The 14391-nt window shown below is 57.4% G+C and overlaps 1 protein-coding gene across 1 annotated transcript; it reads right to left on the reverse strand.

Moving 5' to 3' along the window:
- Positions 1 to 555: 555 nt before the first annotated feature.
- NYAP1 (neuronal tyrosine phosphorylated phosphoinositide-3-kinase adaptor 1) lies at positions 556 to 14388 on the reverse strand. The gene is made up of 6 exons (XM_070954655.1): positions 14303 to 14388; positions 6535 to 6827; positions 3897 to 5150; positions 3365 to 3571; positions 2906 to 3015; positions 556 to 2020 (listed from the first exon to the last, which is right to left on the reverse strand). The coding sequence occupies exons 1-6, from the start codon at positions 14371 to 14373 to the stop codon at positions 1763 to 1765; spliced, it is 2193 nt and encodes a 730-aa protein (XP_070810756.1). The 5' UTR covers positions 14374 to 14388; the 3' UTR covers positions 556 to 1762.
- Positions 14389 to 14391: the final 3 nt, after the last annotated feature.

The following is a 14391-nucleotide window of genomic DNA, read 5'->3' on the forward strand; positions in this document are numbered from 1 at the left end:
GGTCCGGGCGAGAGGCTGAGCGCATGTACATTGAGCGTAGAATGGGGGTTTGGCACGAGTTTAAACCATGGTCTACCCTGTGTTTGACCTGCTAGGAACCCAGGAGTTCCCGAGTCTTCCAGAACCCAGAAGAGGGATCCAATCTCCTGTCATGCCTCCGAAGGGGTTTCTCAAGGTTTGTGAACTTTTAAGACGGGTGGACTTCAACTCCCAGAATTCCCCCGTTGAAGTCCACCCATCTTAAAAGTTCACAAAACCTGAGAAAGACCCATCGGGAATTAGAAACACAAACTTCCTGCTAAGGACAGAGAATTAATTCACCCACCTTGATGTTCTTCGACAACCGCAAAACCCTAATTAACAACTGCAACAAACTCTTTTCCTCCAGAATCAGATCCAATCCCAAGAATTCCTTATTTCCCTTCAAACTTTCTACTTTTTTTGAGGGGGGGGGAAATCATTGGTTTCAGCAAACCGGCTAGTAAAAATTGAAAATTGCCATCTCCAGATGACAAGAGCTGGTCCACCTTCTAAAAGGGAAGGAACTTCGGGGGGGGGGTATTTATCCGCTAACTGCTTCCCCCCCTGTGTAATCCCCCCCCTTTGCTTTTCCACCGATTTTGAGAGTTTGGGAAATGCTGTTTTAGGATTCCGTCGCAGACCTAGGATTTAGGATTGAATTTTGCTAAGAACGGCATCTTCAGAGCTTTCTTAAGAGCACAGGAAGTCCTCGAGTTACAACGGTCTGTTTACTGACCGCACACCAAGTTGCAACAGCACTGAAAAACAAGTGACTCAGGGGCCATTTTTTACGACTGTTGCAGAATTCCCCACGGTCACACGGTTAAAATTCGGACACTTGGCAAACTGACTCCTATTTATGACGGGGTCATCTGATCCCCTTTTGCGACCTTCTGACAAGCAAAGTCCATGGGGACTTTGATGATTCACTTAACAACCAAATGAGTAACTTATCAACTGCATTGATTCCCTTAACGACAGTGCCAAGAAAGGTCGTAAACTGAGGCAAAATTAACTTAACAACCGTCTTGCTTAGCAATGGAAATTTTGGGTTCAATTGTGGTCATACGTCGAGGACTACGTGACTCAGGAATGATTCCTCCACTCTCATCCACAGTTTCTCTTTCCCATTCTTTCTCTTTCTCTCTCTGTTTTTCTCTCTCTCTCTTTCCGAGTTCTGGCAGAACAAGAACTCGGCGCCACAAGTCTTGAGATCCGCACGTCTTTAAAAATGGAAGGATTTGCAGGCCTTGAACGGGGGGACAGTGGGGGGCACCTCCAAAATTGGCACACCCGTCTTTTCCCACGGGCATTTTCAGGGGTGGAAGAAAAACCGGGGGTGGGTGGGTGGGTGGGTGCACTGGACCCCCTGCACTCCAGCAGCTTTTGGCCCAGAAGAGGAAGGACTCCTTAGCCCCACCCCCCACCCCCTGCCCCGCCCCCTGAGACCGGTCAGAGATGGTCCTGCGGAACCGGTCGCTCGGCACCAATGCTGCGGGCAGTGGTGCTTCCGGTGTGCCCGGCCTCTGATGCCCAGGTGCCCCCTGGCGTGGAGCTTCTTCTCACCCTGCCATGAAAGAAACGTGTCCGCCCGGCATCCTTCCAGCCGCCGTGCGGGAGGGGCAGCCCCCCAGTCTCCGGAGGGTCCCCAGTGGGAGACACACTGCCAGCAGTCAGCCCTGCCACCAGTTGGGCTCGGCCGGCACAAGGCACCAGTTCTCGGGGCTCAGCCCCTGCCCGCTCAGATGGCCGTGTCCCAGAGCACCGTCTGCTGGCGGCGGCAGGGCGGCGTGCCAGACTTGCGGCTCTCCGTGCTCCTCCGCCAGCTGGGCAGGATGGGCATGCTCTCCTGCTTGCAGAGGCTGCGCTCGGGCCGGTGCCGCGCTTTGATCTCCTTGCAGACGCATCGCTTGCGCTCAATCACCTCCAGCAGCTTCCCGTCCCTCTCCCGCGAGCTCTGCAGTGCCTCCGGCGGGGGAAGCGGGGCGTAGGGCAAGGCCTGCGAAGAGGGTGGGGTGGGGGGTTAGGAGCCCGCTTGGCACACTCTGCCAGCCCCGCGTGGCCTTTGCCCCTCCTTGGCTTCAGAGCCGGAGCAGTCGGGCATCGGAGCCTCCCTCGCAGGGGGGCAGGAAGGCTGCAGGCACAAGCTGGAACTCCCGAGACGGAAAAACTCTGGGTTGGCGACTGAAACCAGCTCGGCCGGCAAAAGCTGCTTTCAGAAACATTTGGGGGGGGTGTCTATGTGTACGTGCCCACCCGAGACTGGGTCCACCGGCTGAGGGCTACAGATGCCCCTTCCTCCGGCCTTTGCCCCCTCAGGCGCCTACTTGATGGCCGAGGAGAGGCCCGAATTGCTGCTGATCTGTCTGGATCTCCCTGCGCCAGGGTGGGGAAGACCGGACGGGCCTTGGGGTGAAGGGGGAGGACTGGGGAGGGGGTTTCCCAGGGGGTTGAAAGGAGGGGCCCTTGGTGCTCCCTGATTTTGGTGGGTTATTTTGCAGACGTTTCATGACCCAACTAGGAAACATGATCAGTGCCAGATGATGTTCATCAATTATCATTACACTAATGATGTTTGCTAGTTGGATAATAAAACGTCTGTAAAAAATCAACCAAGGTCAGAGAGCCCCATGGACCCCCCTCTTCCGTTCCCACATCAGATGTTTTGGTTTTCCATATTATTTCCATCCCTGAGATAATAACGTACGTTCTGCAAAAAAAATTTGCCTCCCCCCCCCCCCCCCGCCCGGTGGCTTGTCCAATGTAGCTGAGCAGGCAGGCTCTCCACTCCAGGTGCCATTTCCGTTCTGACCGAAACCTCCCCTGGGCTTCCTCTCCTAAGAGCCCCTCCTGCGGCCCCTCCCCACCCCTGCCCCCCACCTACCGGGCTGCCTGGGTCCCTGGAGTGGCTGCACAGCCTCTGCGTGTGGGTCACAGCCTGTCGGACGCCCGAGGTGGAGGCCGAGCGGCCCAGGAGGTAACCGCCAGTGAAATCTGGGCAGGGGGTGGAAGGAAGAGACCTGTGAGTCCTTTTGCCTCATGCCCCCCCTCAGCTGACCCCCACCCCACCCCACCCCACAAGAGTCCATTCCCCCATAAAGCCGAATTCTCCCACGGGCTGCCCTCTGGCCCACTCAGCAAACAGAGGAGTTCCCGTGTGTGTTTGGGTGCCTGCAGGCTGTGTGCCTCCTCCTTCCCCTGAAGGTCAGCGGCCTCTTTGCAGCTGCATTAAGGACCCCTCCTGCAGCCCCCAACCAGCCAGCAACCTACGGGGGATCCTTCGCCCCTCCCCACTGGCCGAGAAGCCCCCCCACCCCCTGCCCTGGCTCCACGGCTCACTCACCTCCGTTGCGGTGACAGGCAGGGAAGGTCTGGCAGGGGATGGGCAGGTTGGTCCTGCCGCCGGGCATCTTGGCAGCCAGGCACTCCAGGGGGGGCGCACGGACCGGGATGCCAGACTGCGGGTGGCTGGGCACAACTTTCTCCTCCTTCTCCAGTTTGGGCTGAGTGGTTTCGCTGCCCTCCCATGTCTGGGGGCAGTCTGGGAGCTCTGCAAGGGCAGGAAACAAACGGGCAGGGGGGGTGGGCACACCCAGAATGCCCAGCTCAGCCCCCCCACCACCCGTGCCCAGCCAGAAAGACGGGGTGCGAGGACAGAAATCCCCTCAGCAAACAAGCCCCTTGGGAACACCCTTTGTGACCCCAAATGGGAGAAGACTCCTCCCCACAAATTCCTCCCTTCACCCCCCCCCATTCCTGACCACAGAGCAGCCCTCTGTCCCTGCCCCAGTCAAGACCGAGCCCTTTCCCCACCCTGGGCCCAGACTCTCTGCGTCCTTCCCCCCACACCCCCTGGGACCCTTGCCCACCCTTACTGTCAGGCTCCTTCCCCTTCCGGAGGCCGGCCCTCCTGTGCAGCATCCATCCAAAGGCTTCTTCCTCCCCGCCTGGCCGGCCGCACTCCTCCCCGGCCACCACCTGGTGGATGCTGGCGAAGGCCCGGTCCCGCAGCTGGATTTTCACGGCCGAAGAGGCCTTGGTGCCCATGCTCTTGATGCTCTCATAGGCCGGGGGGCGCTTCAGCCCCGCGCAAGGAGCCGGATAAGTCCAGACCATGCCCAGAGGGGGCGGCTCGGGCAGCGTGCAAATGCGCTGCACCTGCCTGCAAGCGGGCACGGGAGACGGCCGGGTGCACAGCATGCCCTGCAGCACCGAGATCTCCTCGGCCTTTTGCTCGGAGGGCGCCGTGTGAGTCGTGACCTTGACCGCCGAGTAGACCATTGTGTAGGAGACAGCCGGCTTGTCTTTCCCTGGCAGCCCGGAGGGGGCAGAGGCTGCTGGCAGGGCCGGGGTGGGGGGCGGCTTTGCAGAGGGGCAGATCATGCTGTGAGACACGGGCAGATCCTTGTCCGGCTTGCTCTGGCCGGCCGGCTGGGGAGGCAGCGGCGTGGAGTGGCTGCGAGCCCGTCCGGATGGCGCCAGGGCCGGGTTCTCGCCCCCCCGCTGCTGGTGGTGGCTGGGCACCTGGGGAGTCATGGGGGCCGAGGGGGTGTCCTTGGCATGGCACAAGATGGGCAGCTTGGAGCCGTCGGGACCTTTGTACCCCTTCTTGCCCTGGGGGAAGGCCAGCAGGGGGGCCCGATGCTGCAAAAGGTTGGGGAAGGGGGGTGGGATCTCGCACGGGGAGGTCTTGCTGCTTGGCGCTGCCTTGGCGGCCTCCTTCTTGGGTGGCCGATGCCCGGGGGAGGCGAGGGCTCCGTTGGGGCGGGGTTCCCCCCCTTCCTCAGGCAGCGGGTACTTCATTTCTTCGTAAATGGCTTCGCTCTCGTCCGAGTCGTCGTCCGCAGCGGTGACTCCTTGGGAAGGGGGCCCTGGTCCCCGGAAAATGTCCCCCACCATCTCGATGTAGACCGGCTCGTCCTCCTCGACGTCGGAGCCCTTGGCCTGGCCGTGGGACGCAGCACGGCCGTAGCGCTGCAGAGCGCCCCCCGGAACGGGGCCCGGAAGGCGCCCGGAGTAGGTCTCGTCAAAGGACACGGAGAGATGCGTGTTGGGGCTGCGTTTGGGCTTCTGCGGAGGCACCTTGCGGGCGGCCTCTCGGCTCTCCACCCCACCAGCCTTCGGGCACCCTGGCGGAGAAAGGGAGGAGAGGATGGCAAAAGGCCCCGGGCCTCACACAGCCAGGAGGCTGGAGGAGAACCAAGACCACCTTTCTATGACCCCGTCTCAGAATAACCGAACAGGATAACAGATCTGGACGGGACCTCGGAGGCCTTCCTGCTCAAGCAGGAGACTTTATACCATTCAGACAAATGGCTGTCCAATCTCACCTTGGAAACCTCCAGTGATGGAGCACCTTCCGAAGACAAGCCCTTCCACTAGTTAATTGTCCTCCCTGTCAGGAAGTGTCCCTCCCTGATGCGTTTCCATCTGTTGCTTCTTCTCCTGCCTTCGGGTGCTTTGGGGAATAGGTGGACCCCCCCCTCTTCTCCTTTGGGGCAGCCCCCCAGACATCGTGTCCCCCCTGGTCCTTCTCTTCATTGAAGTAGACCATCCAATCTTCATCTGTTCTTGCCTCCAGCCCCCTCATCCTTTTGGTTGTCCCTCTCTGCCTCTCGGGGAAGGGCAGCCCCGACTTCCGTATGGCCCTAAATTCTGACCCCTCAGAAAGTCAGACCAGCGGCAACTTTCCCATCCAGCCTTCTGGGCTCTCCTCCCTCCCCTGCTTTCCCCCCTGAGTTTCTTGCTCTCTTGGTGGAGAACCTGGACGTGGCCACCATCTTCCTTCCTCCAGCTGCAAAGCGGCCGACATGCCCAGCCCCGTCCTCCCCTGCCCAGCATACGGCATACTTGCTGAAGGTTTCAACAAGTCACCCTTAGAATTATTCTATGATTCATTTATTTTATTCTACCCTATTTCTTCACCCCCCCACCAAAGCCCAACGGCTGTGAACAAGAAAGTGAACACAATTAAAAAATAGAAAGAAGGGGATAGGCCCATCCTGGCCAAAGGTTGGACAAAGAGCCAGGGCTTCAAAGGCCAGTGGAGGGGGGCTCATCTGGATCTTGGGGGGGGGAACCTGGTTCCACAGGGCAGCCACTGAGCTGCTGGGGTGCCCATACGTGGCCTTGTTTTACCAAAGGAGCCCCCCCCCCCGTGCTACCACCCTGCCAGATCAGGTGTTATGGGAGACAGGTGGCCTGTCCAGGTGCCTCAGACCCCCTGCCGTGGAGGGCTTCATAGGTAACCATCAACCACCTGAACCACACCTGGAAGCGAAATGGAAACCAACACAACTTTGTGAAGCTGAAGTGTTGCAGGGGTGTAAGGACCAGGGCCGTTCCTGCTCACACCGCTGCATTCTGGACCAGTTGAAGCTTCTGGCTAGTCTTCAAGGGTGGCCCCACGAAGGACACATTACAGTAGTCAAGCCTCAAGATGAGCCCCCGAGGCTGCAGGCCAGGCTTCTCTCAAATCCCCCCCCCAGAAACGCGTCCGAAGCGCCACCTCACCTCCTTTCTTGCTTCCCATCAGCTCCAGGGCGCTCCTGGCCTCCGTGCTGAGCTTGGTGCTGGGGTGCCGCTTGGGCTTGGCGGGTGGCTTGCGAGATCCCACCGCCCCATCCGCGGGGCCGCTGTCCACGCTGCCCACCGAGTGGCAGGAGAGGGAGCGGGGCGCCATGCTGCTGGCACAAGGGTGTGGGGCATGCTCCTGGGAGGCTGGCATGGTCATGAAGCCCATCCTGAAATGCCGGCGGAAGGAGGCCACGTCGCGCACTTTCCCCACGCTCGTCTCCTTGCCCGAACTGCAGGAGGGGGGAGGAAGGGAGGGGAGGCCACGTTGGCATTCTGGACTACAGGTGCTAAACCAGGGTTGCCAAACTCAAGGCCCGCGGGCCGCATCCAGCCGACATGGTACTTACCATAGATCTGGGCCAGGGTTGCCCTGGAAATACCAAAGGAGCGGCCCACGGCGCCTCTGCCAGCGAAAACAGAGCCTGGGAGGACCACGCACGGCCCTCCCCAGCTCCGTTTTCCCTGGCAGAGGGCTGCAGGAGGATGCCCCCAGCCCCACCCGGGCCACCACAGGTGCCCCCGACACGAGTGACGTCGAGCTGGCCACACCCACCCTGGCCATGCCCTCCCCTCCCTGAGGTCAAGCACAACCCTGATGCGGCCCTCAAATCGAGTTTGACACCCCTGTGCTAAACTAACTCCCTAGTCCAGGGTTCAGCTATCCTGGCAACTTTAAGATGTGTGGGCTTCAACTCCCAGAAGTCTGGCTGGGGAATTCTGGGAGTTATCAAGGTTGGACGTTCCTGTCGTAAACAAATGTGGGATCTGTTTGTGCTTCACCGGGAAAACAACACTGGATCTCAAGTGGCTTTGAACACGTCAGTCAGGCAAGCAGGGGTCACTGGAAGGGGGGGGAAGCTGAATTTGTGCAATTCCATACCCTGATTCTGCCCCATAACCCGAGTCTGGGGCCCAGACCCGCAGCATCGGAATCCGTCTCCCATGCCCCCTCATTCGCATGGCATCCGTGCCAGTGACAGACATCAGAGAAATACACTTTGGCGTCCCAGCCTGCAGCTGGCAAAGCCTCAGGAGCAAGGATGGCCGGCCAAGGGCCCCTCAGCCCTCCCCAGAGATGCTGCTGCCCCTCAGCCCCACCTCTCCTTGGCACCATGGCAGACGCCGCTGGGCAAGGGAAGAGGTCCCCACTGCTCCCTTCTCTGGAGACAGCGAGCCTCGCCAAGCAGCCAGTCTGGCACCCCCCAGGCCCATCGGAGCCAGGTGGGAGCCCAGCCCAGGCGAGGAAGAAAGGGAAGGAGGCCTTGGACACCCCCCCCTGAGGCTCCTACACCCTTGGGGCAGGCTGGAGAAAGAGGAAGAGGCAGCAAACGATCCGCTCCCAGTCAGACCCCTCCTCTGGGCCACCGAACCTGCCCCCATCACCTGATTCCCTGCCCTGGCATCACACAAGGCACGAAACTGGGTTAATACGACACGAGGGCCACATTCCAAGCACACACAATGCCTGAACAGCCACCAAACATTCCGGCTTAGCGTGTTTCAAAGTCCACCCCCCCCGAACATCTTAAGTCAGCTTTCTCGTCTGGTACCAATGGAGACCCTGAGAAGCAGCGGCAGCCCCCCAGGGATCAGCCCCACAAGAGGCCCCAGTCAGTGGCTGGTGTTGGGCCGGCTTTCTCCCCCACCGGGCCATGCAGCGCCCCTTCCCTTCTCTCAGCATCCATACAGGAGGGCCCTGCCCTTCCCGTGGTCCTCCCTGCCCCTCCCAGCTGGCAGGTTTGGAAATCTGTCCTCCTGTCGTCGTTCCCCCCTGTCCCCCCCAGGCTTTATTCGCAGGAGTGAAGGGTCCTGGGTACCAAAAGCACGAGGATGCAGCAGGATGCTGGCTGATGGCCCAGCCGTTTCCATGGAAACTGTGTCTGGGTGACCTGCAGGAGCCGGCAACATCAGCCTGCTGGCGGCTTAACCCCTTGCATGCTGCCACTAGGAAGGGAGGGGGGGACGTGCCAAGCAGGGGAGAAGGAGGGGCTCCTGTTCCTTCAGGCACCCCCAAAGCCACCTCACCCTTGGAAAGCATCCCCAAAAACTGAAGACATGGCAAACCTACAACAATCAAGTCCCATCTCTCTCTCTCTCAATCTTGGTATCTTTAAGACAGGTGGACTTCAACTCCCAGAATTCCCCACCAGCAAAGATCTGGACCGAAAGTGCAAAGGGGAGGGGCCCTTGCTCCAGGGTCCAGCGAGGGTAGCACAGGAGACGCTGCCCAGAGGGCCCCAAGCCCTCCACTGGCACAGCACACACATTTAAACCACTGGCACCCGACCCCTGATGGGCATCCTCCCCCATGAGCCCCCATCCCCTTCCCCCCCCAAGCCCCACCATGCTCTGAGGCATTGTGGAAGTCAATGGAGGGCCTGATGCTTTGTGTCTGCCCCCCAAAGACAGGCCCACAAGGATGCCCCTTAGGGATAATTTCACAGCAGAGGAAGGGATTCCCTTACAGCTTCCGATGCTCTTCCCGTTTGCCAAGAATTCTATCCTGTTGGCCAAGAGCCCAACCGGAGGCTGTTTTGGAGCAGAGACCCTTCCTTGACCTCAGAGTAGGCTCTCCAGTTGGACCCCCATCCCGGGAGTCTTAACCCCACCTTCTGCAGGAGGGGACCTGGAAAAGCTGCAAAGGATGGCCTGTCTGAAACGGGCTGCTGATTTCCAGCACTTCCTTGGCCCGATACAGACCATCCACATCCCTCTGTCAGGGATGGTTAGTGAAGTCTTTATCAACCTTGGCAAGTTTGAGATGGGTGGAGTTCCACGCCCAGAATTCCCCAGCCAGCGCTGAGTAACTTGAGTAACACTGGTGTCGTGAGCAATAGCGATAGCCCTTAGACTGACATACCACTTCCCAGTGCTTCCCAGCCCTCTCAAAGCGGTTCAGAGAGTCAGCCTCTTGCCCCCAACAATCCGGGTCCCACCTCGGAAGGAGGGAAGGCTGAGTCCACCTTGGCTGGCAGTCGGCAGAGCCAGCCTGCAATACTGCATTCTAACCACTGCGCCACCGTGGCTCTTTAATTAATTAATCTTTAATTAGTTAATCCTGCTACGACCTGCTACCTTTTTAGACCCCCTCCTAAGTTATGATTCTATGACTTAACCGAGGGTGGATTAAAAGAACCGATCCCCAGTCCCTCTGTTCCCAGCATAGGATGACAACAGGCCAGTGAGATCATCACTTCAGTGACTCGATCCACTTCCTTGGCTCCAACACCCGATCCATGTTGCTACACCCGCAGGATGACATCACGAGGCCCATTTCAACCCCAGGCCCCTTTGCCACTTCCTGCTGAGCCCCTCAGCCGTCAGAGGATCGTAAAACACCACAGCTGCCCTCGCACAAGGCCAACCAAGGAGCCACGCTAAGGATTTTGCACAACAGGCCAGCGACAATCTCTTCTGGCCATTTCCTAGGTGGCCTTCTCCTGCTGAAACTAGAGTGTTGCAGCCACCTGGGTGCTTCTCTGAGCCTGGGGGTCCATGCATTTGACCCTGTCTCAGACCATGATGGTTTGTTGGGTTTTGGAAAGCTTAGAGTCGAAGGCAGAATAAGAGAATAACAAAGTTAGAAGGGAGTTGGGGTTTTGCCCCGTTGCTCATACGCAGAGAAGGTGAAACGCATTACAGAATAACAGTGTTGGAAGGGACCTTGGAGGTCTTCTAGTCCAACCCCCTGCTCAGGCAGGAGACCCTAGCCCATGTCAGGCAAATGGCCTCCAGCGATGGCGCACTCCCAACTTCTGGAGGCAACTTCCATTCCATTGGTTGACTGTTCTGTCAGGAAATTTCTCCTTAATTCTAAGCTGAATCTCTCCTTGGTTAGTTACGCCTCAAGCACCCTTTGAGTTGGTCCCACCTGCCTCACTACTAGAGGCAGCTGCTAAGACGTGAGGAGTACCTGGCGGTCCCTGAGCTTGGTTGTTTCTTTACGGACATTTCATGGCCAAGCTACAGAACATCATCAGTGCTCGAAGGGAGGAGGAGGAGAAGGATGATGACTGGGACTGTGGGGTCCCTGGGGCTCTCTGAGCTTGCTTGTTTTCCTGCAGACGTTTCACGACCCAGCTAGGGAACATTATCAGTGCTAAGCAAGGAGTGGGGTTTGCTCTCAGTTTACAGCCTAGTGGCTTGCCCTGTCCGTGTTGGTGGGGGGAGGGGGGGCTGGTCTTGGACGTTTTTTTTGGCTGGGCCGTTCACGGTTGGCTTACTTGGCAGTTCCTTGATTGGGCAACTGTTTACTTGATTGTTAATCTGATGTTAATCATGGAGTTAATATCTGCTCATCTGGGTGCCAATTGCTGGTGGGGGAGGGGCCTTGATCCTTTTGTTCCCTTTTTGGCCTCTTTTGCAGCGTATGTAGATGCCTTTTAGCTCTATGTGTCTATTGATGGCTAATTTGTCAGAGCACCAGACAGACAGGGCAAGCACTAGAATATGAACTGAGAGTAAACCCCCTTCCCTTCTAGCACTGATGATGTTCCCCAGCTGGGGCGTGAAATGTCTGCAAGAAAACAACGCAGTTCAGGGACCACCAAGGACCCCACAGTCCTCCTCCTCCTCTGCACAACCCCCTTCCCTTCCAGCACTGATGAAATTCCCTAGCTGGGTCGTGAAACATCTGTGAGAAAAGCGCCAAGCTCAGAGAGCACCAAGGGCCCCTCATCTCAATCCTGAGCTGCAAATATTCCCCTTTGTTGCTTCCTAAGACAGTCCGGCCAGAAGCGAGCCCCTTTTTTCCCTCCATGCCTCACGTGTGGGGAGCAAAAGGGGCTCCTCGCTCTGCTCAGCCCTGTTGTGCGAAAGGAACATTTTGCGGCTGAAGCCCTTAAGAGCAGCCTCCCCGCGTCTTCGGCAAGCACATCCCAGCAGTTCCCGAGAAGCAGAGTGGTAGAAAGGCCTCTGGCAAATTGCACAATTCATGGACGTCCTACCTGGGGTTAAGGCTCTCTGCTTCCCCCCCCCAACCCTCAATCTGAGAAGCTCTTTGTTTGGATAAACCCAGATTCTGGGGAAAATAACATAATTGCTTAAATGCGGTCTGCACACCCTCAAAACTTTTCCCCCAGTACCGGCCAGCCTCGAGGGGCTCTTGCTGTTCTCTCCTCTCCTACAAGCCCCCTCCTCCAACTCCGAAAGTCCCGGGGAAGCTGGCATCTCAAGGGTACATTTTAAAGGAGCCCACAAGGATTCGGGGACTCTCTGTGGAAGGAAAGATGCTGCACCCTGCAGGGGGGCTGCCTTGAAGGCCTCCCTCCCCCTGAGGGAAGGGGGCCTGGGGCAGAAAGGGAGAAAAATGGGGTCGCCACTGCCTGGCTATGGGGAAGGCAGCGGGCAAGCAGAGGAGAGCCTAGCAAAGGTTGGGCAGGAGGACAGAATTTGCGTGTGTGTGTGTGTGTGTGTGTGAGAGAGAGAGAGAGAGAGAGAGAGAGAGAGAGAGATTTGGGCCTCCCCAGAGTCAACTCATCCCCCCCCCAGGGACTATCAGGATGGGGCTGCCTGTGGCACAGGTAGGCCTTGACTCACAACGGTTCTTTTAAAGACCGTTCAAAAAAAGCGACTTAGGACCATTTCTTACACTTATGACAGTCGCAGGCACCCCAAGGGCCGTGTGATCAAAATTTGGATGCTTGGCAACTGACTCGTATTTATGACGGTTGTGGTGTCCCGGAGGGCTCATGTGATCCCCTTTTGCGACCTTCTGACGAGCCAAGTCAAGGGGGGAAGCCAGATTCGCTTAATGACCCTGTTGCTCAGTTAACAACTGCAGTTATTCACTTAACAACCATGGTAAGAAAAGTCGTAAAATAGGGGAACATTCACTTAACAACTGTCTCACTTAGCAACATACATTTTGGGCTCAATCGTGGTCATAAGGCGAGGACTGCCTATACTTTTTTTCAGCCCCTCAGCTCCCTCAAAGACAGGTGAGGCCACCTTATCCCAAAGGCCCCCCTCATGTTGAGAGAGAGAGAGAGAGGGAGGGAGGGAGGGAGGACTAACTGTTCTAACCCTAAGCCCCCCCAACTTCCACGATGGCCCTAGAGGTGGGGAGGCAGCACCAAGGGGGCAGAAAGGGAGAGAAGGAGAAGCGCTGGGCCTCATTGACCAGGTGAACTGGAGACTGACTTTCACTCCCACTGGAGAGGGACTTCAGGAGGTGATCTGTGGAAATTGGTGAATTCACAGCCTCTCCTGCCGCCCACCTCAGTTCAGAGGCTGCAAACAGGGTTTCACACTGGTCTCAGCCCTCACAATTTTGTCATCCTTAACGCTCCAGAGCAGACCATTCATTTCAAAGATCCTGGGGTACACACATGTCCATCACTGGACAAAAATGTAAGTAAATAAATATAAAATCAACTAAAAAGAGAAAGAGACAGAGAGAGAGAGAGAGAGAGAGAGAGAGAGAGGGAGAGGGAGAGGGAAAAAGAAAGAAAGAAAGAAAGAGGGGAAGGGAAGGGAAGGGAAAGGAGAAAGGAGAAGGGAAGGGAGGAAAGAAAAAGAAAGAGAAAAAAGAAAGAGGGAAGGAAAGAAAGAAAAGAAAGCGGGGAGGGGAAGGGAAGGAAAAGGAGAAATGGGAAAGGAGAAGGGAAGGGAAGAAAGGAAAGAAAGAAAGAAAGAAAGAGGGGAAGGGAAGGGAAGGGAAAGGAGAAAGGAGAAGGGAAGGGAAGAAAGAAAAGAAGAAAGAAAGAAAGAAAGAAAGAAAGAAAGAAAGAAAGAAAGAAAACAAAAGGCAAACTCAATGGACTATTAGATATTTTTCTACCATTCAGATTTCTGTCTTTCTATCCTGATCCTATGCAGTTTATCCGTGGGGGGGGAACGCACCCGACAAGGCCAAAACATGACCCACAACAAAGAAGAGATTTGGGTTACTCTGCTCCAAAGACCATAATCCACAGCCCGTGATCACACCAAAGCCCCACTCCGTAGACAGACACCAGAACTCCAGACCACCGAGAGAGCCATTCAGGATGCGAACCGGCTGAGGCCCCAAAGCCTGGCAGGAAATCAGTGGCAAAAAGCAGACTTGGCAGCCAGGTGCCCCTTTGCCACTCAGCACCAATCAGACACCCAAACCCTCCGCACGGCCACGCAATAAGCTCCGCTTTTCAACCTTCTCACCTTACGGGACCAAAACGGGAGCATCACAGCTACACCTTTGCCCGAACAAAACGCCCCCCTCCCCTCTAAATCAGCAGGAGGGAAGGATAACCTGCCGGACATTCATTCATTGCCCTTTGCCATCCATCAGCTCAGGCCCCCCCTCTCTGCCAGGGGTGGACAACAACTGTAGGACCTGTGGACTTCAGCTCCCAGAATTCCTCAGCCAGCAGCTTCTGAAGTTGCTCACCCTCTTCTACCCAATGCCAATTGTGCCAGGGCCCCCATCGCCTCCCTCACACAGAAACAGCCCTTTGGGAACTCACCCCAACCAGATCTGGGGTGAGTCTCTGCCCCCCCCCCGGGCTCAGGAAGGGCTGCTCAGCCCCCCAGAGGGAATTCCAGACCCCTCTGCCATATTCCGACCCCGTTGAAAACTGCGCTCCCCTCCCCAGTGTGGATTAACAAGGCAGGCAGGGTGGAAGCCTCCCTTGAGCCGGGAGCCCTCCGGGGCGGACCCCTAGGGCAGGTGGGCTTCCTAGGCAGTTCCTGGGCCAGGGCCGGGCCCAATCCACCGGCTGCTCACCCCCGCTTGGGCTCCTCGTCCTTGCCCGGCTTCCAGTCCACCTTGCCGCTCTTCCGGTAGAGCAGGTTCATGTCGCTCCGCAGCCGCAG

This window comes from Pituophis catenifer, unplaced genomic scaffold, assembly GCF_029215685.1.
Source record: "Pituophis catenifer annectens isolate HBS135680 unplaced genomic scaffold, rPitCat1.0.hap2 SCAF_15, whole genome shotgun sequence".
Classification (NCBI taxonomy): domain Eukaryota; kingdom Metazoa; phylum Chordata; class Lepidosauria; order Squamata; family Colubridae; genus Pituophis; species Pituophis catenifer.